The sequence below is a fragment of the Mytilus edulis genome, chromosome 2 (genome assembly GCF_963676685.1).
Source record: "Mytilus edulis chromosome 2, xbMytEdul2.2, whole genome shotgun sequence".
NCBI lineage: Eukaryota > Metazoa > Mollusca > Bivalvia > Mytilida > Mytilidae > Mytilus > Mytilus edulis.
Window position 1 is genome coordinate 63,427,990 of NC_092345.1, and position 26,609 is coordinate 63,454,598.

Below are 26,609 nucleotides of genomic sequence, written 5' to 3' on the forward strand. Positions count from 1 at the left end.
TCTACGAAAGAAATATTGATTCACTCCGTATTATGCGGAAGTGAGTGTAGGTGAACCCAATCAATAAGCTCATTATGGACACGAACTCTGGCTTATTCAAAATGAAGAAGTTTGCAGCAGATGCTGGTACTCTATTCAATCGTGCTGTACAGGTAACCATTACAACATCTGATTTTGACATGTTTTCCTGGTCAATTTAATTCAAAAATACGAATTTTCTAACGAGAAACACCCAAAAGCAAAGCTATTTAGTTTTATTTACAGAATTTATACTAAACGTTAGGAGGTGATTCGTGTCATCAGTGAATGACTCACACGTAACAAGTTTGCCACAAGGAAGAACAGCTTTCGTTTCTAAAAACACGGAGTTACTTGGCAGAATCATTTACAAGAATCAAGGTTCAGCTCAACCCATTATAAATCATAAATTGGAGAAAGTGAAAAGGGTCTTTTTGCCCCTTACCAAAAATCAGGTTCGCTCCCCTTTCATGTCCGCACCCTTTTTAAAGATTTTGTATGGAATAAGTTTTTAATCACTCTTCAGCTAGTGTATTGCTAAAAAATAAAGAAAATTAGTATATTTTATTGTTTATGTTGTTATAAAATAAAATAAAGTGACATACATGTATACTGAAAATGTAAATCAGTTTATTATTATATGGAGCTGAAACTGTATATCTAAAGAAGGTTTATATAACTGTTCTATATTTTAAAGAACAGTAGGCATGGTACATTAGGTATACATTTTTAGAGAACAGTTGATACCTACCATGCCTAATGTTCTTTGCAATATAGAACAGTAAAATAAACCTTTTTCTGATACATTACAGTTTCAGCTCCATATATAATATTGAAGATAACAAACTGTTGCATGCGCCGAGTACAAATTTATGTGATAAAAAATATTCAAGTTATAGCTATAGCCTATAGTTGCACAACAAAATGTACTAGTACACCCTTGTATATATCAGGGGACTTACTTAAATGAGTGATTTTCTAAATCACTGATTCAAGTAACATTATTTCCATAAATGTTGGAAGTAAGAGTTGTCTTTCTTTAATAATTACCTGTTTGAGTAGTACAAATTAATCACCAGAAGAAGTGATTTAATTTTTTTGTAGCTTTAAATATAGAATACTAATGATCCAGGGACTAATTATGTTTCTAAAATTATCAGAACCAACATCTGTATTGATAGGATGAATTGACCAGGTCATTTCAGGTGAAGACCTTGTACTGAATCTTGGATAATGACATAAAAATCACTTGTTTAAGTATCATACCTCAATTTCCTTCCCAAAGATCACTTCTTTAAGTATTATTATTTTAATAATCCCCACTAATTTCAACACCCCCGAACAGTGAAATTTTTATCGCGAACAGTAGAATTTTATTACATAATCTGAAAGATGATCATGAAACCTTGAACTTTATGTACAGGAAAAATACTCCCATTGCTGGGAAAAATCTGTTAAGAAAGTATCAGTTCATTATAAAAAGCCATTATTATAGCATTTTTTCAACTAAAATAGAATTTGCAGCTAAATGATAGCATTAAAGGCATAAACCTTGCTACTTAAAAGAAGCAAAAAGTTCATTTTTTTCAATTTTACTAATGAAAAGATATTACTTAACCCTACATGTATATAATATTATGTGTTTAAAATTTTGGTAAAACTACAAAATCACAAGTTGTGACAAAATTTCGAATTTTCTTCTCAAATCACTTATTTCAATAAGTCCCCTGACTGTATATATGTACAATGTAGTTGTAAATAATTTTAACCACATGTTGATGTTAGTAGTCATTTTTGGTAAATATTTATTGATACTTATCTTTCATGTTTGCATGGGCAACAGTTGAAAATCATTAAAAAAAAAAATCAGATGGATAGCTGAATACCATTAGAAGAAGAAGATTAAATTGAATCATTGATAGTTGTCGTCTTGGCAGTCATACAATAAATCCTTTGTTTTATATACATATCTTTCTAGATCCAGAAGTATTATCGTGATATTTAGGTTACTTGTTTACCTCATAGCAAAATAAAGATTTTTGTTTTGTTTATTATATGCTTCTCAATAACCATAGGTCATGCCGGTCTTGAAAAGAAGTGAATAGATTTAATTGAGATTTACCTAGCATGGACAACACATGTAACAGTCAGATTTATTTCAGGAAAGGTGTATTTATATGTAGCTTTAGCTTGTTTTTATAAGTTTTGGTTAGTATATTTAAATTGTTATTTGATTTCAGTTTACAGAAGAAAAGTTGGGTCAAGCAGAAAAGACAGAATTAGATGCACACTTTGAAAATTTATTACAAAGGGCAGACAAGACAAAAATATGGACAGAGAAGGTTTTGAAACAGACAGAATGCCTCCTACAACCAAATCCAAGTAAGTATTTATGAAACTTATGAAAAAGAATGTAGACTTGGTAGGTAGAAAAATGATTGAAGAGATTTATATGACATATGAAAGTATGAATCACTATAACAGTTTTATCAAGCAAGTTAATCAGGCATGTTACATGTACATGTATGTGTATTTTTTAATATTCATATTACTAAGTGAAACATTAAATCTTGATAAGTTATTTGAACCAACAACATACATGACATAGGTAACCAATTAACGAAAAAAATATAATTTATGAAAATATTTTATCCTTTAAACTGAAATGACTTTCTGATAAGCCATTCTTGTTGGCACTTTTTTCATATATCTAGAAATTAGAACTTTTATTTTGATTTATAATTTTATATTTTTATGTACATAAATGTTGAATCCTATTATGTCCCATTACTGTGGTAACTACATTGTAGATGAAGCACTTATGACTGAATTAGGTAAATTATTGTTTGTCAATTTGTAGGAATGTAAAAAAATATATTTATTGATCTAGCTTTGTTGGTTTCTCAGGTGAACGTTTCATTGAATGTTTAATATTGGAATATTTTAGTTTTAATTCAAAAATGAATATTTTGTACTTATTTTGAAAGACTGCTTATATTAATGGATTATCAAGTTATAAAAACATATTTTGGCTTAATATAGATTGTGAACCAGTCTGTTTGTTTGTTTCAATCATGTATCTCATGATCAGACTGACCAACCAACTTGGCAAACTTTATGGACAGAACAAATTAGTTGTAATTATACAAAACAGACAAAATTGTAGTTGCTTTCCCATCATTTATTTAGCTAATTTTTGAAGTACAAGAAGTTAAAGATTATTTTGACTTTACATTATTATTTTTCTCTTCCATTGCCCCCTTTTCTAATACTGAACTGGTTTATGGGTTAATGTATGATAAGCTAATACCAATCAAATTCTTGCCGCAGGATATTTTCCTGTTTACTGATCTTTGACTTACATGGCCACAGTACTTACACTTATTGGTGTTATTTAATGAACATGTCATGTTTATGGAACCTAATAGTAATTCAAATGTAATACTTTTTTTTGTATCAGTTTTGTATGCCCCACCTAGGATAAGTTTTGTATGCCCCACCTAGGATAGTAGAGGGGCATTATGTTTTCTAGTCTGTGCATCCGTTCGTCCGTCCATTCGTCCCGCTTCAGGTTAAAGTTTTTTATTGGTCGAGGTAGTTTTTGTTTAAGTTGAAGTCCAATCAACTTGAAACTTAGTACACATGTTCCTTATGATATGATCTTTCTAATTGTAATGCCAAATTAGAGATTTTCCCCCATATTCACGGTCCACTGAACATAGAAAGTGATAATGCGGATGGGGCATCTATGTACTGGGGACACATTCTTGTTTATATCAGTTTTTTTTTGTGTATCACATAATACATTGTATTCCATCCACATTATCAATTTCTTCTCTAGTTCTCTTGAATTTATATTTCCTACATTGGTGTATATACCAGCCTGTCAACACTGAGACTGTAACTTCAAATCCCACACAGGGCAGGTTTACTGAACTCCAATCTTAATTATCAAAGATTGTCAGTTTTCCTATAGAAGATTGTGGTTCCTCTGGGCACTCCAGCTTCCTCCATCAATAAAAACTGACTGATCTGTTTATGAATGCAATGAAACATTACTTGTTACCGATTGCCTCTGAACTTTTAGGCTTTTGAAAATGGATTATATAGGATTGGAAATATTCTTGACAATTAGCATAAAACCAGGTGAACAAAGCACCCTGTTTTGGTCTTTAAGATTATATTTTTTTTACTGTCAAAACAAACTTAAATTAAGCATTAGTCTGTTAACTAATATGAAAACTTTTCTCTCTTAATCAAATGTGCATGGGAAAGTGGGCCTTAAGATTAGAAGGAGGTGGTTTTGTTCCTATTTGTATCCCAAGATCATATGCAGTTTTGCTTTGTGGATTGGAATAAAGCCTATTATATCTTATTTTTCAATCCTGGGTGGTTTAATTTTATAAACTAACATGATGATGCCTCGCTTCAATCTATGTAAAATTTTCATTGTGCATCATAGCAGCATGATATTTAATAATCACACGAAGGCCATAAACTATTTCTATAAATGTATTTAAAAAATGAATACAGCTTCTTACACCATGACAATATCAATTGAAATATTAATCAATGATACCCATGGATATGTTGATGAAATTTGTTTTGTTAAAGTTCATATCTCGTATTTATAAAGGCAACAGTAGTATACAGCTATATTAACATGAATTCATATGTGCATATGTATTGTAGGTATGGAACTATATATCTCTATCAATTATTTTTTTAATACAAAAACATAATCCTGTGTTACAAATTTACATTATAGATTTATTTCATTTATTACAGATGTTCGTATGGAGGACTTTTTCTATGAAAAACTTGACAAAAAGAAAAGAGATCGAGTTAGTCACCATGAATTACTTGGTCAGATTATGACAGATGCTGGCAATGAGTTTGGTCCAGGAACATCATATGGTAAATAATTGTGGCTTATCACTTTATCTGCTGATGGTATTTAAATAACGAAAGATCAGCACCTTTTTCTCACTGTTACAGTGACAGGGAAGACAACAATCTTCTTCAATAGGAAAAGTGTCATAGATACAACTGTATCCTGGCAATAGAGTACTAGTCCAATCATGATAAATAACAATCCAACCATTATTAGTCAAAGTAGATAATTATTTGACTTATTTGAGGTTCAAGTCATTTAAAATTTGAGGCCAATGACCAGAGTTACAACATCTTTTTCCTTTTGGATACTGTACACTTATTTGAAAAAACTGGTACACAATTTCAAAAAGTTCAAAAGTGTGCGGTTTAACAATCAATTATGCATGTTTCACACTAATGTTTTGTATTATATCATAGCAACTATGATTTTCTCTCTGATGATGCATGCTCTGGTCATTTTAAAGGATCAGTTTATACATTTATCTAAATGAAGTTATTAACAACTTGTTATACAAATTTATGATTCAATTGTTTTGATGAATATTTTCCTTTAGGTCTGGGCAGTTTTAAGTGGAAGCTCTCTAACTTTCAACTACCAACTTCCTTATTTTGAAGTATCACAGTTATATTTCTATCTATGATTAGATTTGTCTTCTGATTTCATTGGTTTGTTTTAGATTACTAAAATAAAAATTCATTTGTATATATTATTATATGTAACCTGAATAATGAGGTTCTTTGGAAAACAATAAAAACAATGTACCGATAAATTTGATGAAAAGTTATGATAATAAATGTACTCTTTAAAATTCATATATATATCAATCATTTTAAGATTACTATCTGAGAGGTTTGTTCCTATTAGATTTATCTTATTTCAGGAAGGAGATATGAAACAATATAAAATGACCAATAATGCCTTTACTTCCTATTGGATATACACTTATATTCTACAAAATAAAATTGAAGAAAATGTTACTTTGTTAACCAGTGTTTTCCTTAATCATGTTAATAATTTTGTTGTTGTCTTGGAATGATAAGTTTCTTGCTGTTTCTAAACAATGTAGCTGGCTTACAATGTTTCTCAGTAATTTTGTATTCTATAGAGGGTTGAACAAAATGCATGTTCTCTCTGTTAGTTTAGTGCATGGTTTTGGTGTTGTACATCAACAGACCTTATATACTTCTTAATCCAGAACCTGTGTTACCATACATACTGACGCTGTGAAGCTTCGCCTAATTAGCCCATCTTGATGAAGGCTAGTATGAGCTCACATTTGGTTTATAACTTAAAAGTTATACAAATTTTTCTATGTGTCTGTCAGTCATCTATAAAAAATTGCAAAGATTTTCTTATCTAAAACGTTCGAAACCACTTACATAAGTTTTAGTTTAATCCCCTTGCCTTTATTAGCTGGCCAAATACAATGCTATTATTATTAAATTTACTTTTTTGTTTAGGTAACGCTCTAGTCAAGACAGGCGCAACACAAATCAACATTGGAAATGCAGAAAAAGAATTTGTACAGTCCACTGCTAATAACTTTCTACAACCATTACGCAATTTCTTGGATGGAGATATGAAAACCATTCAGGTTTGATATTTTTTGAATAAAATACAAATGTCAACAATGTTTAAAAGAAGCAGTAGCTTCAGATTTCACAAAAAAAGAGAATGAAAATGGTTAATATGTCAAAGAGACGACAACCCGACAAAAGAGCAGATAACAGACAAAGGCTACCAATGGGTCCTCATTGCAACGAGATAGTACATTTTGAATATAGAAACTGAAAGGAAGCTATTTTTGTCCTTCAAAATAGTCAGTCATCAAGTAGAGTGATTACTTTAAAAATAATAATATCTATTATGAGTTTGGATATGAGTGTTTATAAGTTAGCAAATATTTTCTGAAAATTCATATTTTAATAATTCATATTTGTTTTCCAGAAAGAAAAGAAAATACTAGAAGTAAAGAGATTAGATTTAGATGCTGCAAAAACAAAAAACAGACGTGCAAAATCACAAAATACACAGGTAATTATCAGAATGTACAGTTGTGCAGTTGCTTAGTTCAAACTATAGCTATGAAAATCATGTTAAAACACTGTTTGGCATACAACTTTAATTAAGGTTTCATAAGTGATTGATGGAAACCTAACAAGTGAATCATTGACCAAATTTCTATAGTCTACATTACTGTAATTTCTGACGGGTGTATATTTTGAAAAAAAAATGTTGCTCTTTAATTTTGTCATTGGGATGACACAAAAATGCGATAACTAATAATTACAACCTTATTATTATGAATCTCTCACATTTGATATACATTTCTCTAAAATTTATGGCAGTGAAAAAATAGTAGAAAAAAATAAAAAATTAAAATTGGAAAAGTTGAACTGAGAAAATTGTCATGATTGTGCTATTTTGTTTCTAATTCAATACAAAAAAGGAAATTGAAATGTTTAAAGCTGTTTAATTTACATCAATATTTTGCATACATTTCTAACACATTTTCAACACTAAAATGAAAGTATTAGAATTTAAAATATAAGTTGATTTCCTATTTTTGGTTAATCTGTTATTCAATAAAAGTTACACCATTTCTATTGCCAAGCCAACCTCACGACCTCAGACTCTTGCCCTGATCGAGGTTAGTCCAACGTCTCCATATGAGTGTTTCAGTGTTGTCAAAGTATGTTCTACTTCTAAATCATAAATGTATTCAGTTTCATTGTAATTATATTTAACCAAAATTTATGTGTATTAATTTTGATTTGATTTCATTACATTGGAATGCATTCATTGAATTTGATTTCAAGTTTTTTGCCCTTCACTCATTTGAATTCTGAAATTGAATACCTATATATGAAAGAAAATATGTTCAAAATAATCTGACTGAATATACAGGCACATTCCTGTCCTGGAAACTCTAAAAAAATATTCTCTTGTGGAGTAATTACTGCTGTATTAGCATAGGTATCACTCATAAACATCTGTTTTTCACAAAAATATAACTTTTTTGTCTCGCTTGACGGAGTCAAAAAGCGAGACATAGGTATGCTGTTTCAGCGGCGGCGGCGGCGACGTCAACAATGCATTAGTTTGTGATTAGGTCTAGTTTATGGTGAACCACTCATAGTAGTTCAAAGATATTTGGTATTCTGGTATTAGTATTGGCACATCTCATTGCCATGGAGATTATTTGGCCCCTCCCCCTCAGTTATGGTCTATTGACTTTGAAATTTTTCTTATTTTTCATGTATTTGTTTGTGATAAGTTCAGTTTATGGGGAACCAATAGTGGTAGGTCAATGATATTTGGTATGCAGTTGTATAAGCATTGGCATATCTTATTTCCATGGAGATTATCTGGCCCTGCCCCCTCTGTCATGGTCTATTGACTTTGAAATTTTGCTTAGTTTACATGTACATGTATTAGTTTGTGATTAGGTTTGTTTAAAGGGAACTATTTATGATAAGTCAATGGTATTAGTATGCAGTTGTATTAGCATTGGCACATCTTATTTCCATTGAGCATTTTTAGCCGTGTACCTTCAGTCATGGTTCATTGACTTCTTTAATTTCAACATTTGCTTTATCGAAATTACAAAAAAGCGAGACATATCTCTGTGATAACAGTTTATTTAAAAGAAAGAACATGCACTATTTTATTTGTGTAACCATTGTTTCATGCACATATTTGTGTTAGTGAATATAACTAATTGTTCATTTTATGATTTCCTCAAGAAAACTGAACAGTATGATTGTACAAAAATGTAATACTCTTGAAAGTCATATCTGTATCTAGTTTTCTAAAACTGAAATATATATTTGTGTGTCCAGATGAAAATTAAAGTCATAAGATGAAAGCTTTTTGATTTCTATAATTTTACTTTTCACTGCATAAATAGTGTTTTTATGTTTTAATGACTTAAGTTTAGATCAGATTTCATATACTAAGTGAATCTTGTATATGTATGTATCTTAAGTACTGTGGATTCATTATTATTCGTTGGATACCAATTTTCGTGGATTTCGTGGGTACAGGTGAACCACGAATTTAAATGTCCAACGAATAACAAATTTTCCTTAGAGATGTATTTAGAATTCGGCAAAACCACGAAATCAAATATCCACGAACAAGCAAATTTTGCTCAATCCACTAAATTTGGTACCCACGAAAATAAATGAATTCACAGTAATAAAACAGCCTACTACTCTCAGGGCCATAACTAGGGTTTGAATTCAGGGGAGGCAGGGGTTTGGAGGCCGCCGATTGAGGCCCTCAAGATTAGGGGGTTGGGGCACAGCCCCGGCCGATTTTTTTCTCTCAGTAAAATGGCTATTTTTCATTACTTTAGGAAAAATCAGTATTGCTTGAAACTTGAAGCAATTTTTATGCAAAAACAAGCTGAGGTTGCTGTTCAGGGTGAGTGAAGGCTCCATCCTGAAGGCCGTACTTTGGCCAATATTCATGCAATAACCCTATATTATTACTTCAAAAAAAAAAAAAAAATGGTGTAGAAAATTCAGGGGAGGCAACTGCCTCCCCTGCCTCATAGGTAGTTACGGCCCTGACTCTGACCCACATTTTATACTACAGTGATTCTATGTGTCTCAGGTATTATATAATCTACTACATGTATTGTATAATTTTGTGTAAATACAAGAATACTTCTAGCAATTATAACAGGCTCTCACAAATAGTAGGTCATTCAGACCACTGCAATTTGGTTGTTGACTAGAATTAAAGTTTATTAGAGTTTATTTCTCTGGGACATTTTTAATTTATTTTCATATTAACATAATTAAGGTTATTTTTTTATTTATGAATTATTTTTTTTGGACAATTTGACAAACAAGAGTCAAGAAGGACTCACAATACAAAAGCCAAAGAATGAAAGAGGCAAAATCAAACTTTATTTCTTACATTAATTAGTACATTAGAACACCGAAAAACTGTATGAAGAGTAATATGAATACCCCTCATAAATTGTTAAGAGCTGTTTTATTTAATATATTAAGTTGATAAAGACAAGGTTTTGATTATAGATTTAATGCATGCATTCATTAGTGAAAATCTTTGACAATAAATAATAATGTTATATACATATTGTAGCAGAATTTTAGAAACAATCATTTACAGATTTCAATTATTCTGCTAAATTTTTCACCAAATTAAAAAAAAATATGAATATAACTACCAGTTAGCTAAATATAAAATCAGAAACATAATAAATGTGGAATTTTACTTTGGAGATGAAAAACATCTTGATTAATAAAGTAAAATTATGTGGTATTTGCTAGTGAGACAAATATTAACCAAAGACAAATGAATTTGAATATAAACATATCTTTAGTTCCTCATACAACTGGTCAATACATTTACAAACCATAGAATTAACATTTTTTGCTAAATTTGATGATGACATTCATTATGAAATATGTTATTAGATTTTCATATCTTACAGAGAAACTAGAAGTTACATGTAGATGAAATGATATAAAATACATTTTAACTATTACATACATATAACAGTAACTCAAATATTAGAAAAGGGACAAGTATATGTAGAAGATATTATAGATAGAATTATTAACATTATACCTATTGCTTCTGTTAACGTTATCAAGGATGATGCTGTAGCCAGAGTAAGATATATTTATATGTTGTGGGTTATATATAGTGGTTGACATGGAAGTAGTTAAAGGGAGGCAATTCTACACAAAACATAAACTGAAAAGAAAAAAAATCAATTAAAAGAATAAAGCATGTTATTCCATATAGGTATCATTTTAGTAGGTTTCTCTATATGAGTTGGATTTTGAATAAAAAAGCATGTTCACCTGAGAAAGTGTTATTCACCGTGCTAAACGTAACGCGCTTTTAAATGCAACGTTATGGTAAAATGTTTCATGTAAAATTTGTTTTGGTATATGTTTATCATTAAATACATTTTCTTCTCTCGGAATATGGAATAAAACAATTACTGTCTTTTGTTTCGGTAAATATGGGGTTTAATTGAGTTTTGAAAAACTGTAATGCACTTTGGACTTCGGCCTCAGTGAATATCATTTTTTCACAAGTCAATAAAACCGCATATTTACCTCATCAAAAGACAGTAATTGTATATCATTGCACATTGAGTGTGCAATAAATTCCATAGCAATATAAAAGACTTGTCTGAAAATTAAACTCAATATGGAATTATATACTGATATAAGACATCAAATATTATTTTTAAAAAATTCAGTGTTTTTTTTTGTTTGTTTGTCTACTGAATTGGTTACAGTTTTAGCTTAATGATATTTATGTTCATGTATGTAGATATTGCCTCTCTCTGTATTTAATTATTGTACATATTTAGACATTGCCTTATTCTTTCGATGCTTCTTTTTTAAACCCAGCGTTATGCTTAATTGAGGCAAGTGGACTGAAAAATTAATGAATTGACATGTATGCATTGAATTTATTTTTACCCCTGGTAACTAAATACTCATTTGAGTCTTTTGGATAAGATGATATGGTTAAAAAAAACAAAAGACGTTTGTAAAAGACTTTTTAAAGATTTAATTTGCAAAAAATTTAGTCGCTTTGTAGCTTTTACAAGTTACAGTGCGGGAGTAGGGTTGATTACTTTCAAGCTGAATTAAATTTAGTTATTTATGCATTTCATCAAAATTTATGAACAATCCTTGCATGCGATTTGTATTATTTCATGCATGGAAACTTTTTCTGTTAAAAAAAAATACTGTTATGAACATAGATATGTATTATTTGTTAAAACCGGTACATGTAATGCAAATATTAAAAACTGTTTTTTTTTATTATTAAATTAACATGATGAAATCTGTTTGTTTTTAAAATGTTTTATCTCTTAAAGCCTTGATGTCAAGCCATCCATTGTCATATAATTAGATTATATTTTTTTAAAGTCTATCATCTGCTTGCAATCAGATGTTATTGAACATTTTGTTAAGTGGCATGTTTATTCGAGTATAGTCTTTAAAATATTCTATGCTGCAATATACTTATGTTTTTATTTATTTGCAATTGAGGCAATCTGCCAATCTTGTTAGCCATTACTTAAAATGTATGTATATATTTTTTGTTGAGTTAAATATCATCAAAATAAATCATCTCTGTGGTCTTGTGATTGCATGCTCATCTCTCCTTAAGTGCAAGAGGTTATGATTACAATGTCTGGCTTGCTGAAACAAAGAGTTTAACATTGGTATTTGCTGCTTCTCCATGCTCTAAGCGTTTTAAGTTGGAGCAAATTCTTGTTTGCTTGGAGTCAGAATAATATGCCATCTTGCATGAACTAGTTGTTAAAAAGAAATTTTTAGAATATTATTGTCTTTTGTCTGTAATATTTGCGGCTGGATGTTAAGCAGCCATCAATCAATCAAAAACAGTTGTTCCTAGGATTTGCCTGGGTCTCTTAACATGTTGTACTATAGAGTCTATAGACATCTACATACACAATTTGTTTACTTTTTTGAGTTTCTTGTTTACAATTGTATTTACCCTTAAATTTGAGATCTCTCAGTGATGTGACCATCAGTAAGTCGAGATTTGTTACTATCACATCTTGTAAATCTTTGCATATGCTTTTTGTTGTAAGGTCATACCTGTCTTTTTACAGTATCTCCTTTATTGTATCTTTAAAGAAATTTACTCATGATGTGAAATTTTTCGATTTATTGCAAAAGCAAACATAGCAAAGATGAGAAACACACAAAAAAAAGCCTGATATATAGTAAAACATTCCTTTGAAGAGTCGTACATGTGTTTTCAAAGGAAATTATTAAAGAGGATTGGTAGCCTTATATCAATATTGATGATTAATATAGATACTACCATGTCAATATTTTACATTTATGTAGAGAATACAGTTTTACCAGATATTTTTTGTTACAGGCAGAAGCAGACTTACGAATAGCCCAGACTGAATTCGACAGACAAGCTGAGATTACTAAACTATTGTTAGAAGGAGTTAACAGTGCTCATGTAAGTGTTATTTTCAGTAAATCATGCTTTCATTTGACATGTTTGATAACAATATAACTAAAATTTCTCATGGAACAGCTATTCTGTGAGTGTCATGTTAACTGGAATTTTCTTGTTTTCCATGACTAGAATCTTTAATGAATGAAATCAGGGTGTTCAAATAAATATGGATCCAAGGTACAGAACCTGTCTTTTCTGGGAATGAACTCTGCATTATTGATTACAAATTTCAAGTACCTCTAGCTCCCATTCCTTAGACCAATTTATAATACAGGCTCTTGGACTTCTTTGAAAGGCAACCTTTCATTTCAAATTCAAATGGTCCTGGGTCTTTTATTAAAAGAAATTTGAACCCCTGAAAATAAAAAGTTTTGATTGATATTGCAAAACTTGTTAATTTGAAAGTGAAGAATATTTCTTATATCTTGATTTTCTTTGATATAAATTGCATGCAAACATTATTTATTTTAGGCTCATCATTTGCGATGTTTAAATGACTTCATAGAAGCTCAGATGACATATTATGCCCAGTGTCAGCAATATATGGCTGATTTACAGAGACAATTGGGAAGGTTTGTTCAATTATTATGCTTTTTTCAATCTTTAATTGGTGTAAGTTTTTTTTATATATTTGTATGTGTCTAGGTCTTTTTGATAATGTAAGTATCGTAATATTCTTTTTTTTATGGATGATCTGTTTTTGAGTGTTCAATTGTAAAACTATAAGAATTTTTTTTTTTTTTGACATGCGATCTTGTTTTTTTTCAATCCAGATCTCATGCTCATAGATATAGGAAGATGTGGTATGAATGTCAATGAGACAACTCTCCATCCAAATAACAATTTATAAAAGTAAACCATTATAGGTAAGGTGCGTTCTTCATACATGGAAATTTCTTTTATTAATTTTAAGAAACAAAACCTGCCAAAATATATCCTCGGGGAAAACAAATTATATGGATAGGAATGAAATTGTTATAATTAAAATGGTCTGTGTGTACAGATAGGGTTACCCGGAATGTAGGTATAAATAATAAATTTTCATTGGATTGCAAAGGTAGGATTATACATAAACGTTTTAGAAAAAAAACAGATATATAATACATGGATTAATAATATTACAGGTCTGTACCTGGAGAATTTTTGCAAGCATTTCAAGCTTTGTTAGAGGACCGTAAGAGACTGCTTCTACTACTGTATATTTATCTCCCTTTTCATTTATGATGGGAAAAGATAACAGTTATCTCCCCTTGCATGACAAATATTTGAAAGCTAAGCAGCAAACAGCAAATTTCAAACTTCTCTTTTCCTTGAAATATTCATATTCCAGTCTAAACATCTGTTGTTTAGTCACATTAATCATGATTATTCAATTATGAAAACAGTTGCCTGTAAGATAGAGTTCTTGTCTAGTTAGGTTGTAAATTACCTAATGAAGATTCAGCTGATTATTATTTGTTAATTTATTTACTCGTGGATTGTAAATGTATTGATCATTGGTGTTATATAAACAGTTAAAGTTCAACAGATCATTTAAGACAAGGCAGGTAAACAAACATACATGGACATGCAGTTAAACATCAGGGTGATACTTAATTTTTACATGTTGGAAAACTGCATTAGTAATGACTTTATTGAAATTTGCCATGTGCACTTTAACCATGAAACAGAACACACCATAAAGAAGTACATAATTCAGTAAGCCAGTGTGACATTAAAGCATGTCCACCATGGTTAGTCATGTTATTTCAAGCAATGTCATGTGATGACTTGAATTTAACAAAACAGTTGTTCTTGTCAATGGTGGATAATTTATTTTTTCATTTTCTTCCTATATCATTAAGTTTTTGCTTCTGAAATTCAAACTTTTACTCTAACATTATTAGTATTACTTCTTTTGTAATAGCTTGCTAATTGATATTATTCATATTCTAATGAAGACTTGGTTTCATTTAAACTGCCTATATAAAACCTTTTATTCTGCTTATTAAATATTTTTCTACATCTCTTACATTGTCATAAATAGATGTAATGATGTGTGTAAGTATGACTTTTGCTTAAGGTGCTGCTTAAATTTTATTTAAAATTAAAAATATTCGTATAAGTTTTAGAAACACCAACATAAAAAAAAGACAAAAAATAAAAAAAATAAAGATTAACTACATAAGTGTCTTAAAATATTGTAACCCCCAAAAGATTTCCCAAAGCATTTTTCTTTTATCTTAATTTGGTTTTCATACATTTTTGTTGTACCCATTTTTTACTTCTCAGCAGGGAATGTCAACAAAGGAAATATATTGTAGTTTTCATTAGCCTCAACAAGTATTTAGATTTGTGATTCAGACAGTTTTACAGGAACTTTTCTGTAAAGAAGGCTTTTTTATAGTGTAGTTGCAGTTGTTCAAGTGCATCTCTAAATAATAAAAATGCTTAAGGAGGCTCGAGGGTATAAAAATTTAGGAAAAAAAATAAACAGTTATTTTTCATCATAAATTTTATTTATTACCTTTATTAGTTGTTACTTTATCATACGTACAAAAAACATTAAAAAAAATCAATTCGTGTTGGCCCCAGATAACTTTAAAAAAGTGTATACCATTGAAAATGCTCCAAGTTATCTTCTTTTGGTGAAAAAAATGCCATTTTTTTGCATTAAAATTGAAATATCTTTTTTAACTCATCGTTGACCTATATTTTTTATTATTATTTTCAAATAAGCTGTACTTAAACTAAACTTTTGTAAATTGATCAACTTCTGTAATTTAGTTCTTTTTTTATTTACATATGTATTACCTTTTTTCTCCTATTAGTTTCAACAGAAAAAAAGTAACTTTACCAAAATGTATGCTTCTTTCGAAGGCAGATTGTGAGGGTAAATGAACGGTGACCCAATCTTTTTATTTTTTTTTTTTTTAAAGTATAAGATAAAGTTCATTTGTAGAAAAAATATAATCCTATATTTAAATAAAATTTTGATTTAGACCCGCAAGACACCTTAAGTAGTGTTTCTGTTGGAACTCATATGTCTTGCCCTGACTTAACTATTTTTCATCTTGACTTATGATACATGGCATGAAGGTATATCACATTATGAATAAAGTGTTGCATATCATCATTAAAATAAAAGAATTTGTAGAACATTTTCTTGTCCACAATAGATCTTGTACCGAGAGGTGGAGGCATTAGGTTTTACCTTTGTCCGTCTGTACATCAGTCTGTATGTCCCAATGTTGGTTTCCATTCTACAACTTTAGTTTGCCTCAACCAAATGTTATCACAAAACACATATCAAGTTTGAAGTTTGTTGGCAAAACTTTAACCGTTCTAGAGTTATTCCCCTTTGCTTTTCATGTTTTAAGATTTTGTGTGGTGGGACTTAAACAGTTCCTATGCATAGTTTTAAATATCAAACTATGCAGAAGATATTTTGATAATTAAGGTAACAAATAAAATTTATTTTACATGTTTGAGTATTTTATGAGAACAGTTCATGTAACCACTTATGATGAATCAATTGTATTTAATTTTCCAACAGTCACAACATATCTCTTTACTAACAATTTATTCTGTATTTGTGTTCTTGGGTTATTTCTTGAATTCTTTTTTTTTGTATTTTGAGATATAAAATCCTCAAATGAAACAGCTAAAAAGGGCAAGTAATTGCACACATTTGTTAAATAAAGTTAAAATAAAGTAAATCAATTGACCTTGGTCATGTATAGTATATGAAAAACAAAAGATTTGGAGGACTGTATAAGAATATATGAAGGATAATTAACTCACTCATAAAAGTGAGTTTGAAATGTTTTGGCTTTCAATCATCTTACTTATAGGCTGTCGTGTATTTATAAAAAAAAAATTATCACCAAATTTGGCTTTTAAGTTCTTTGATGCAAATTAACCCAAAAATGTGCATGGATTGCAGCAAAATTACATATTTCACTTTAATAAATATAAAATATTGCAGAGCAAGCACTTCTTATCATGAACACTGTAGTTGAACTTTGTTGGTAATATCTGTTTGTCTGTGTAACTTGTCTCTGTCTTGTCATTCAGTCTATAACTACAGACCTTTCTCTCATCTTTTAATTTCTTTGTCCTTTTAAACAGGTAAAACGAGGTCAGTAAATATATTTGGAGTTCTCCAGTAGCTTTCATTGTACACATAATGTCTATCCTCCCTATATATGCTTCTAGTCCAAACAAAATCATGTTTATTGGGATTTTAAGATAACATATACATGTTCATGACTTTGGGTATAAAAATAGAAATTGAAGATTTAGTAATTAAAAAAAATCTCCAAGGGGAGTTAACTGTATATCCAGTGGGAACAGGATATAATGGTAATGTTGGAATAAAAGGGCATTGCATGTTTTCCTGCTTTAGTGGAGTTTTCTACTGTTTTTCAGTTATTCTGTTGGTAGTGGGAACAGTTCAACAAATTCCCTTGGACCAGGTATCCCTAATTCCACTCTCCCTGTTCAGCCAAGTGCACCCCCTATGATACACATCACAGCTGCAACACCCAGTACAGAGAAAAAACAGGCTAGAGTTTTATATGATTATGATGCTGCAGATAATTCAGAGTTATCCCTCTTAGCTGATGAGGTTAGGAATGTTTAAAATAGTTTTATGTTAACCACAGATGTGCCAAAAGTTTTTTGTTTGTAGAATTAAAAATCTCACATTAGTTTTATTATTGAAGTTTCTTTGGTTTTGGGGTATATTTTTTTTATCATGAAAGATTTTAAAAAAAACTTTTGGTACACAAAAAAAATCACTGTAAATTAATGTAAAGCACATAATTAATATGGTCTTAACAGACATATATCCATAAATCCTTGCATGTTATTTATATTTTTTATATTGTTTATGTTTTCATTTGAATTTATTTACCTGACAAATATGTATATACATGTATGCATGATTGTTTTTATAATTCTAAGTAGATACATTTCTGTACTTTAGGATGTTCTCTGTAGATTTGTTTTTTTATTACAAATGTATAAGGTATTGAGAATTATTGATTTCTATTTAAATATTAAGATACAGTTCTCTTCTTTTTCACTTTTGGAAAGAATCAAACTGTAAAAAAATTTACTGGCAATAATTGAAGTATTTCTATGAAATCATTTCAAAACGAAAAACATGATTATCTTTGTAAATTTTGGTTACTGAAATGATGAAAATATCCCAGTGAAATAGTTTCAAACAAATGTAGAATACACATGTCTGTCAGAAAAGGATTAGTGGATTTCATTTTTTTATTGTTTTTTGATCAGCAATGCATATTTTAACAAGAGTAACCCCATTGGGTGCTGAGGTTGCCACTGTATTTTGAGACCTTTCCTCATCCCAGTAATGTAAGGATGTAACTAAAGTCAAACAAAATCACCTAAGGGGTCAGTCAAGCATGGTCCCTCAAAAATATGACTTTTTAAAGAAAAAATATTTATGGCACTACATACTCTTATGGTGTGTCAAAGCCTTTCTAACAGGAATCCCCTTATATTGCCCTCATTTTAAAGGGTAAGAAAATCAGTACTAGGAATCATGTAAGTTTCTTGATTTATTATAAGTTATAGTGGTGAACCTAAACAGTTACCTGACCGTGGCATATTTTCTTGTTTGTTGTTGAATGATTAGTTTTTGGCTTCACAAAATGTGAGGCATAGGGTGACAGCAGCATAAACTATTTGCACAAAGCATTTTATAAAAATCAGAATTCTTCAGAATCATACCTTTATATCATCTATACAGTTGCTAAATGGCTTATTCTCTACATATCATTGGAATGTGTACATGTCTATTGGACATTGTTCACTTGATCTAGACCTCATTTTTACAATTTATTTGCCAACATAAATTTAGTGTTTAGGTCTGTTTCTTAGATACTATAAGCAGTAGGTCAACTATATTTGGTGTATTCAATGATTATAAGGTACACCTGCCCCTCTTGCAGGGTTCATATTACCTTTACCTTGTTTTCATGGTTCAATATTCAACTTTCAGTGTTTGTGGTAATGTTCATTTCTCAGATACTATTAGCAAAATGTCAATTATATTTGGTCATATTAGTGCATAGGATAATCATAAATTTCATCTGACCTTGACCTATGAAGAAGGGTCAGCGGGCAATGTTAAATGTTCTTGACTAAATCAGTTTCTCAGATATAGTAAATAATAGAACAACTAAAGTTGGTGTATGGAATGATTGTATGGTATACATTTCAGTCTGGCTGTGTTCATCTGACCTTGAGCTTATTTTCATGTTGTTTTTTTTGATAATGTTAAATGTATGTGATACTTCAGTAAAACTCGATTATGTGAAAAACTTTAACATAAATTTCAAAGGGTGACTAGTAAACAGGCAAGATATGTCATCAACTATTAATTTGTGCAACTACTGCAGTTTATACATATCAGTCAGAAAAGGGCATACTTAACTTTTATTGATAATATAGGGTTATTGCATGAATATTGGGGAATATTGTCCCGAGTAGAACTTTATATTGCACGAGCTTGCGAGTGCAATATATGTTCTACGAGGGACAATATTCTTCAATATTCATGCAATAACCCATTTATTGTATAGCAATATAATATTTAAAAGTAAAAATTGGTTTAAACTAAGGTTTTGTCTTTCATGACGTCATGAATTTTGAAGATTTATTGCACTAGTGCAATATTAGAATTTATTGCACGCTAACTTTTGGTTACTTTCTGTGGGAAATATTATATTGCTATACAATAATATTCATAATGTTTCACATATAAATGATGGAATAAGTTTGGTTTCTAAATGACTATATAAGTTAAGTTATGTGGTCTTCATATTCATTGAAAGGTTTATAAAATGTCTGTTTAATTATACAAGTAATAACTTAAAGCATTTGGAACTACATTCAATGATAAACATAGTATTTTCAGTTTCTGTAAGTGAAAGGTCCACTACTTTTGGTTAATTGAATTGTTTCAATGTAGAGGAATAGTATTCCCTTTGACCTAACCCTCATTTTCATGATTCAGTGGTTCACATACATTTTTTGGTAGGCCAGTGTCTTTAAAAGTATCTGTGGTTGTACTGTTAATTTGTTTATGTGTGTGTTTGGCATTGACTCAGCACCTTGTCCAGTGGTAAACATTTAAATCATATCTACATGTCAACACTTGTATCATTTCATTTCACATATCCATTAAATAATGTATTTGGGCAAACACAAATAGTTCCAATCCATTGCACTATTCCCTGCAACCATTGCATAAAAAAAAACAGTAGTTGGAAATTTTAAATTCAGACAAATCAACATTGGTGTGCATAATCTAAATATTGGTTGTTTTGTGAATGTGTTTTTTGTGTATTTTAACTTGTGGTATGATATAGATATGAACTTCGTTATTTTTATATTTGTTTTATTTTATTTCAGCTAATAACAGTGTACAAAGTTCCGGGACTGGATCCTGATTGGTTAATGGCAGAGCGGGGTTCACAAAAGGGAAAAGTTCCAAACACATATTTAGAAGTTTTAGAATGAATCATGCACAATTACATACTTTCAATTCTTGTTATAAACTGTAAACTTATGAAAAGTTACAGGAAATGATGGATCTACAACAGTGTGTAAACAGGAGGGTTAAAGATCGAAGATCAGAGAGACGCTATTTATAAACAGTTAACAAGTTGAGCATGTGATATAAACTCTTTCAAAAAAAAAAATTTGTCCATTTTTACCCTCAAATTATATTATGTTATGTATCAATCATTTTAAGAGTGCTATTGATATGATTTACCTTAAAATTTGAGCATTAAAAATCGATGTTGTTTTTCACACAATTTGTATCATTATAAAAGCTGTATGAAAAAGCAATAAGTCGTAGAATTATGTTACCTATTTATGTCAGACATTAATTTTATGGCAGCTGCAAACTGTTTTCCAAACATTCAATTATAGAAATTCAGTTTCTTTGGCATATTAAAGTAAAAAAAAGGCATGATATTGAATCAAATGTTACTTATGTTGAGATAAACAAATAAGTTCTCTTCAGTCAAGCATTTATGTGCATTTGCCTCAAATTCTGAGAAGTTGATTAATATAACTTTGTGTTCAGATCCAGTTTCAAGACAATTTGCCATACAATAAGGTTGAACTGATCTACATTTTACACTATTAACTGATAAGATCTTAAGTCATGAGATTAATTTCCAAATACCACATGTTTACACCATTATTACTCTTTTTAAGGTCCATTATAATAAGATGGTATTCCCCTTTTTATGAAATTTTGTATGTATTTAGCACTCACTGAAGTTGACTGAACTGCATCTGAATTTTTCATTGATTCAGATTTAATTTTATGTATAACCTAGATAATAAAATGCATCCAGATAATTTTTAGCACATAGTCTATCAAAAATTTTCATATTGTAGCATTTACATCCAATATTATGACTTATCATATTAAAATTGATGGGAACAAGGCTTGATTTGTAATGTGCAGACTTTTTTTTTAGGTTTATCTAACATGGATTTAGGTGTTGTAAAACTTTCCTGTGTTATGGTTAAATTCAGACATTAATATGAGGATTGTATTGATGGAAAATTTGTGACATGCTTTGCATCACAATAAGTCAAACTTTACAATTGACAAAGATTTTCAATAATAAATGTTCACATTAAATTCTGAATTTAGCATAGTATTTTTTTAATTTTTTTTCATTTTGAAACACCAACAGAACATCAAAATTACATTGTATTTATCTTTTCAATTCAGAGTTTGAAAACATGAAATGTGGTTAATTTTTATAAGCAGTTACGACTGATGTGTGATCAATTATTATTTATTATATTTCTATGTAAATACATTAAATTTTTGAATGTCACCTTTTCGTATGAGAGGTAGTTTGGTCTAATAGAAACACTCTTAATTGAAGGTTTGACATTTGAACCAAACCATGATTGAGGATTTAAGCTTGATGTTTCCTGATAATGATCCCATCTGAAATATTCATTGAGTATAAGAAGAAGATATTTTTATTTGACAAACCACCAGATGTGATTCACAAATCTTTTAATTTCCCTATATTAAATGTCTGTACAGATAAGTGCTACTTGTACATTATTTTGATGGTTGTATCTGGTCAGATTTAAAATATAAATGCAAGGCAGGCTTTTGTCGTTCTTTTTATTTAGTATTATTTTTTGGTTTAAAAAAGGAAAATGCAACATATTGATTTTCTGTATAACAATGGCAAAAAGTTAATCAAAGCAAGTTAATTGTATTTCTAATAAAAAAAAACTGTACTTGTTGAGATTTTCAGTAATCAAACTACTGTTGTACAAGATATTTGAATGATAATAGGAAATGGATTTACTGAATGAATGTTTTAAATAAATAAAACTAGCCATTGCAGAATCTTAAAAAAATATATTGAGTAAGATATATGTTAAGGATGTAACTAATTGTATTTATGACAAAATCTGAGATTAGATTTGATAGGTAATTGATTGTACTAACCATGTGTACAGTGTTGTGTTGATAGTGCTCATACTGTGTTTGGAACTTTTATACCTGTTTGAACCCATTGTTATTACTAATGCTTGTGATGAAATTTCTGTTTTAATTATGTGAAGTTTCCCTCATCTTCATCTTAGATATTAAAGTTATCTTCCCTACATTAAATATCACTGAAGAAAATATATTTTGTAATAATACAGAAAAGAGGGCAAGAATTGAAATTCTGGTATTGACCACATGCCATTAACTTTTAATGATTTTCATTATGTATATTGTGATAAAGGCATCTTTCAATTAATGTTATAAGGTACATAACTGTCCTTATCTCTTATTCTCTTTTAATATTAAAGTGTGACAGTAATGTTCCCATACTGTCTCATCATACAGAATATAGAAATGGCATGTAAAATTTTAAGCACAATGATGTTTTTATTTTTCTTTATAACATTTTGAAAATATTCATGGAAAATTAAAACTAGATTACTATTTAGATAATACATTACGTAAAAGAAAGCGAGAGAACTGTTTGTTTTTCACTTTTTGTTCATTATAGAAATGCAGAAATTTCATCATCAAAGCATAAAAGTGAATGGTACATTTATATTTATAAGATTTTTAAATTTTATTATATGTATTTTTTTCTTGCTGCTTTATTATTGTTAGTGAGGGATTTGTTATTGATTATATATACATGTTGATATGCAGGTAGACATTAACAAAGCTTGATAAACAAATCAGTAGGGAATTTGAAATGGCTCATTTACTTTTAAACATCAGAATTTCCATTTTCATTCTTTTCAAGTATTTCATTGGTGATTGATCCTCCTTAAAAATTTATAAATAATATAATGCTGTTAGTCAGACATTTTGATAGAAGGTGAAAAAAATGGAAAAAAATCCAAGTTGACAACTTTCTATAACAAAGAATAATCTGACTTCTCAAAAAATGTTGCCAGTGCAGAATTATGAGTATTTACATCAGTATAAAACTTAAGCTAATGTAGGCATTCTTAATGGGAATAAGGTTATTTCAGAAGCTTAGCTTTGCCTTGATCAACCAAGTTCTTCAAGCAAAATGAAAAAATAAACTAAACATGAAAAAGTGTCATAAATATTGCTACTGTTACTTGTTTTATATTTGAAGCAATATATAGGGAAGTGTTAAATAAATTTTCAGCTTTTTTGCATCACAATATTAGAGTATTAGTTGACCAATTGATTTGATGTATGGGAGTATTCATAAATATGGTGAATTGGTTTATAATTTTAGTTTCTGTTATCATGTGGTTATTATACAGTCATGTGACATGATGTTAAAAAATTGGAGCTAGATAATTGAAAATCTAGAGGTTTATTATATTTATTGTTGATGCAGAGACTTTCAGTTTCATCTTAAGGTTTTGAATTAATACTGATGAGATTCAATGTAAATTAAGTGACAAAAATATTTGTTAAAACTGTAAATTTTGTTTATCTAAGTGCTATATTGTCAGAGACGGCAACATGGTGCTGAATAATTTGTCATGTTTTTAAGTAGTTTAAAATTGTATGAATTAAAATGTGATATTTGCATATTATGTATTATACCAATTTTTTGACTGAGTATCTGCTATTAATCCACATAAGTACATTTCACTAAGAAAACAATGTCAATTGTATTATATTTGTTTGCATTGAAAATTGTGTATTAAGTTTTTTGGTAAAGGTTTTTTGTTAATTTTACTATGTTTCATTTAATTTTCTCATTATACATGTATGACCATCAAAATTTATTTAAGTAGTTACATATGGTCAATGTTTGCATATGGTTAGAAATTTATGTTATTTTCTTCTTCAATGAATCTAGTTGTTTTAGCATCAGGAAACTAGGGAGTTGATATCAAAATAATGAACATTAATGTTTAAAATATATGACAGGTTTTTATGATTCAAACTTAAAAATTAATGTGTACTTGATCTTTCCCATAAAGTTTTCAAAATGGATTCCTTTTTTTGTTCATTAGGGCCACCATATTTTAACTTATGATTCAGTTGGTGCAGTTTTAGTATATGTAATTTATTTTATTTATATATGCACTAGAGTGAAATTTTTTTATTATTACAAATTTTGTCTTTATCAAAGTGTAAATGGCAGGACATATTATCTAATGTGTATGTGGCAATACACGTTTTCTTTAGTGTAAGTGTCTGTTCTTTTTATCTTAACTGCATGTACAAAAGCACATTATCTTTATTGGAAGTGTAAGGGGCAAAATACAAAAATAGTTGATGTTTACTGTATGTGCCACTAAATGTAAAAAGTCGCATTTGGTGGCAACTTATTAATGTATTAAAGTGGTGATGCACTGTGTCAATAAAAGTGTCCCTACATGTAAACATAAAGTCACTTACCTAAAATGAGTGGTCACTGGTCATACAAATAGATCATGAGATATAGTTGAATGAAAGATATCTGTATATGAAATAAAAAATGTTAAAACCAAATGTTTTTTTTTCATTTTTAGCTCACCTGGCCCGAATTTCAACACCCAAAATGGCCGCCAGTGGGGGGACTTAGTTTAACATAGGACCCGATGGGAAATGCATACAAAAGTCTTCTTCTAAAGAACCACTGAATTGAATGAAATCAAACATAGCATGAATGTTCCTTTCCTTATGAGATGCTTGCCAAGTGTTGTTACTTTTAGCCAAATTTTATATTTTTTATATGATTTCAAAAACCCAAGTAAATCAGGTGAGCGATACAGGCTCTTGAGAGCCTCTAGTTTGTTGAGCGGTCGCCTTTTGTTGGAGAAAGCTTGACATAGGGATAGTGATCAGGCGGCGGCATTAGCTAACTTTTTTAAAGCTTTATATTTTAGAAGGTGGAAGACCTGGATTCTTCATACTTTGTATATAGATCCCTCAAGTTATGAAGTTTTCGTCAGTCACATGTCCAATGTCCTTGACCTCATTTTCATGGTTCAGTGACTACTGGAAAAAAGTTAAGATTTTTATACGTCCGCAAAAATTGAAATCGTCGTTGTCGTCCGAAGACATTTGGTTTTCGCACTCTAACTTTGGTAAAAGTAAATAGAAATCTATGAAATTTAAACACAAGGTTTATGACCATAAAAGAAAGGTTGGGATTAATTTTGGGTGTTTTGGTCCCAACAGTTTAGGAATTAGGGGCCAAAAAGGGCCCAAATAAGCATTTTTCTCGGTTTTCGCACAATAACTTTAGAATGAGTAAACAGAAATCTATGAAATTTTAACATAAGGTCTATTACCACAAACGGAAGGTTGGGATTGATTTTGGGAGTTTAAGTCCCAACAATTTAGGAATTAGGGGCCAAAAACAGGTCCCAAAATAAGCATTTTTCTTGGTTTTTGCACAATAACTTTAGTATAAGTTAATAGAAATCTATGAAATTTTAACACAAGGTTTATAACCACAAAAGGAAGGTTTGGATTGATTTTGGGAGTTTTGGTCCCAACAAATTAGGGGCCAAAAGGGTCCAAAATTAAACTTTATTTGATTTCATCAAAAAATGAATTATTGGGGTTCTTTGATATGCCAAATCTAACCGTGTATTCAGATTCTTAATTTTTGGTCCTGTTTTCAAATTGGTCTACACTAAAGTCCAAAGGGTCCAAAATTAAACTAAGTTTGATTTTAACAAAAATTGAATTCTTGGGCTACTTTGATATGCTGAATCTCAACATGTACTTAGGTTTTTGATTATGGGCCCAGTTTTCAAGTTGGTCAAAATCAGGATCCAAAATTATTATATTAAGTACTGTGCAGTAGCAAGAAATTTTCAATTGCACAGTATTCAGCAATAGCAAGAAATCTTCAATTGTACAGTATTGTGCAATAGCAAGTATTTTCAATTGCACAGTATTGCGCAATAGCAAGAAATATCTAATTGCACAATATTGTGCAATAGCAAGAAATTTTCAATTGGAGTTATCTTTCTTTGTCCAGAATAGTAGTTGAATCAACTTAAATCATTGTTTTATTAACTGGATTTTTGTGACAAAAATGTCGGTTATTGATTTGGGGATGTACGGCGGGCGGGCGGCAATCAAATGTTGTCCGTGCATTAACTCATGAACCGTTCAACCAAAGCTTTTAAAATTTTAATATGTTGTTACTGACAACTAAATGAAGGTCAAGTTCAA

General features: G+C 29.8%; 1 protein-coding gene across 2 annotated transcripts; it reads left to right on the plus strand.

The window, feature by feature from the left end:
* On the plus strand, window positions 1–24,929 carry LOC139512646 (endophilin-B1-like). 2 transcript variants are annotated; one of them, XM_071300413.1, is made up of 10 exons: window positions 1–152; window positions 2,259–2,400; window positions 4,807–4,935; window positions 6,376–6,509; window positions 6,863–6,949; window positions 10,549–10,566; window positions 12,839–12,928; window positions 13,400–13,500; window positions 17,339–17,537; window positions 20,357–24,929. In XM_071300413.1, exons 1-10 carry the CDS (start codon window positions 75–77, stop codon window positions 20,462–20,464), a joined length of 1,086 nt encoding a protein of 361 aa, XP_071156514.1. In that variant the 5' UTR covers window positions 1–74; the 3' UTR covers window positions 20,465–24,929. The 2 variants fall into 2 exon arrangements, with proteins under 2 accessions (XP_071156514.1, XP_071156515.1); XM_071300414.1 differs by lacking the exon at window positions 10,549–10,566.
* The last annotated feature ends 1,680 nt before the right edge of the window (window positions 24,930–26,609 follow it).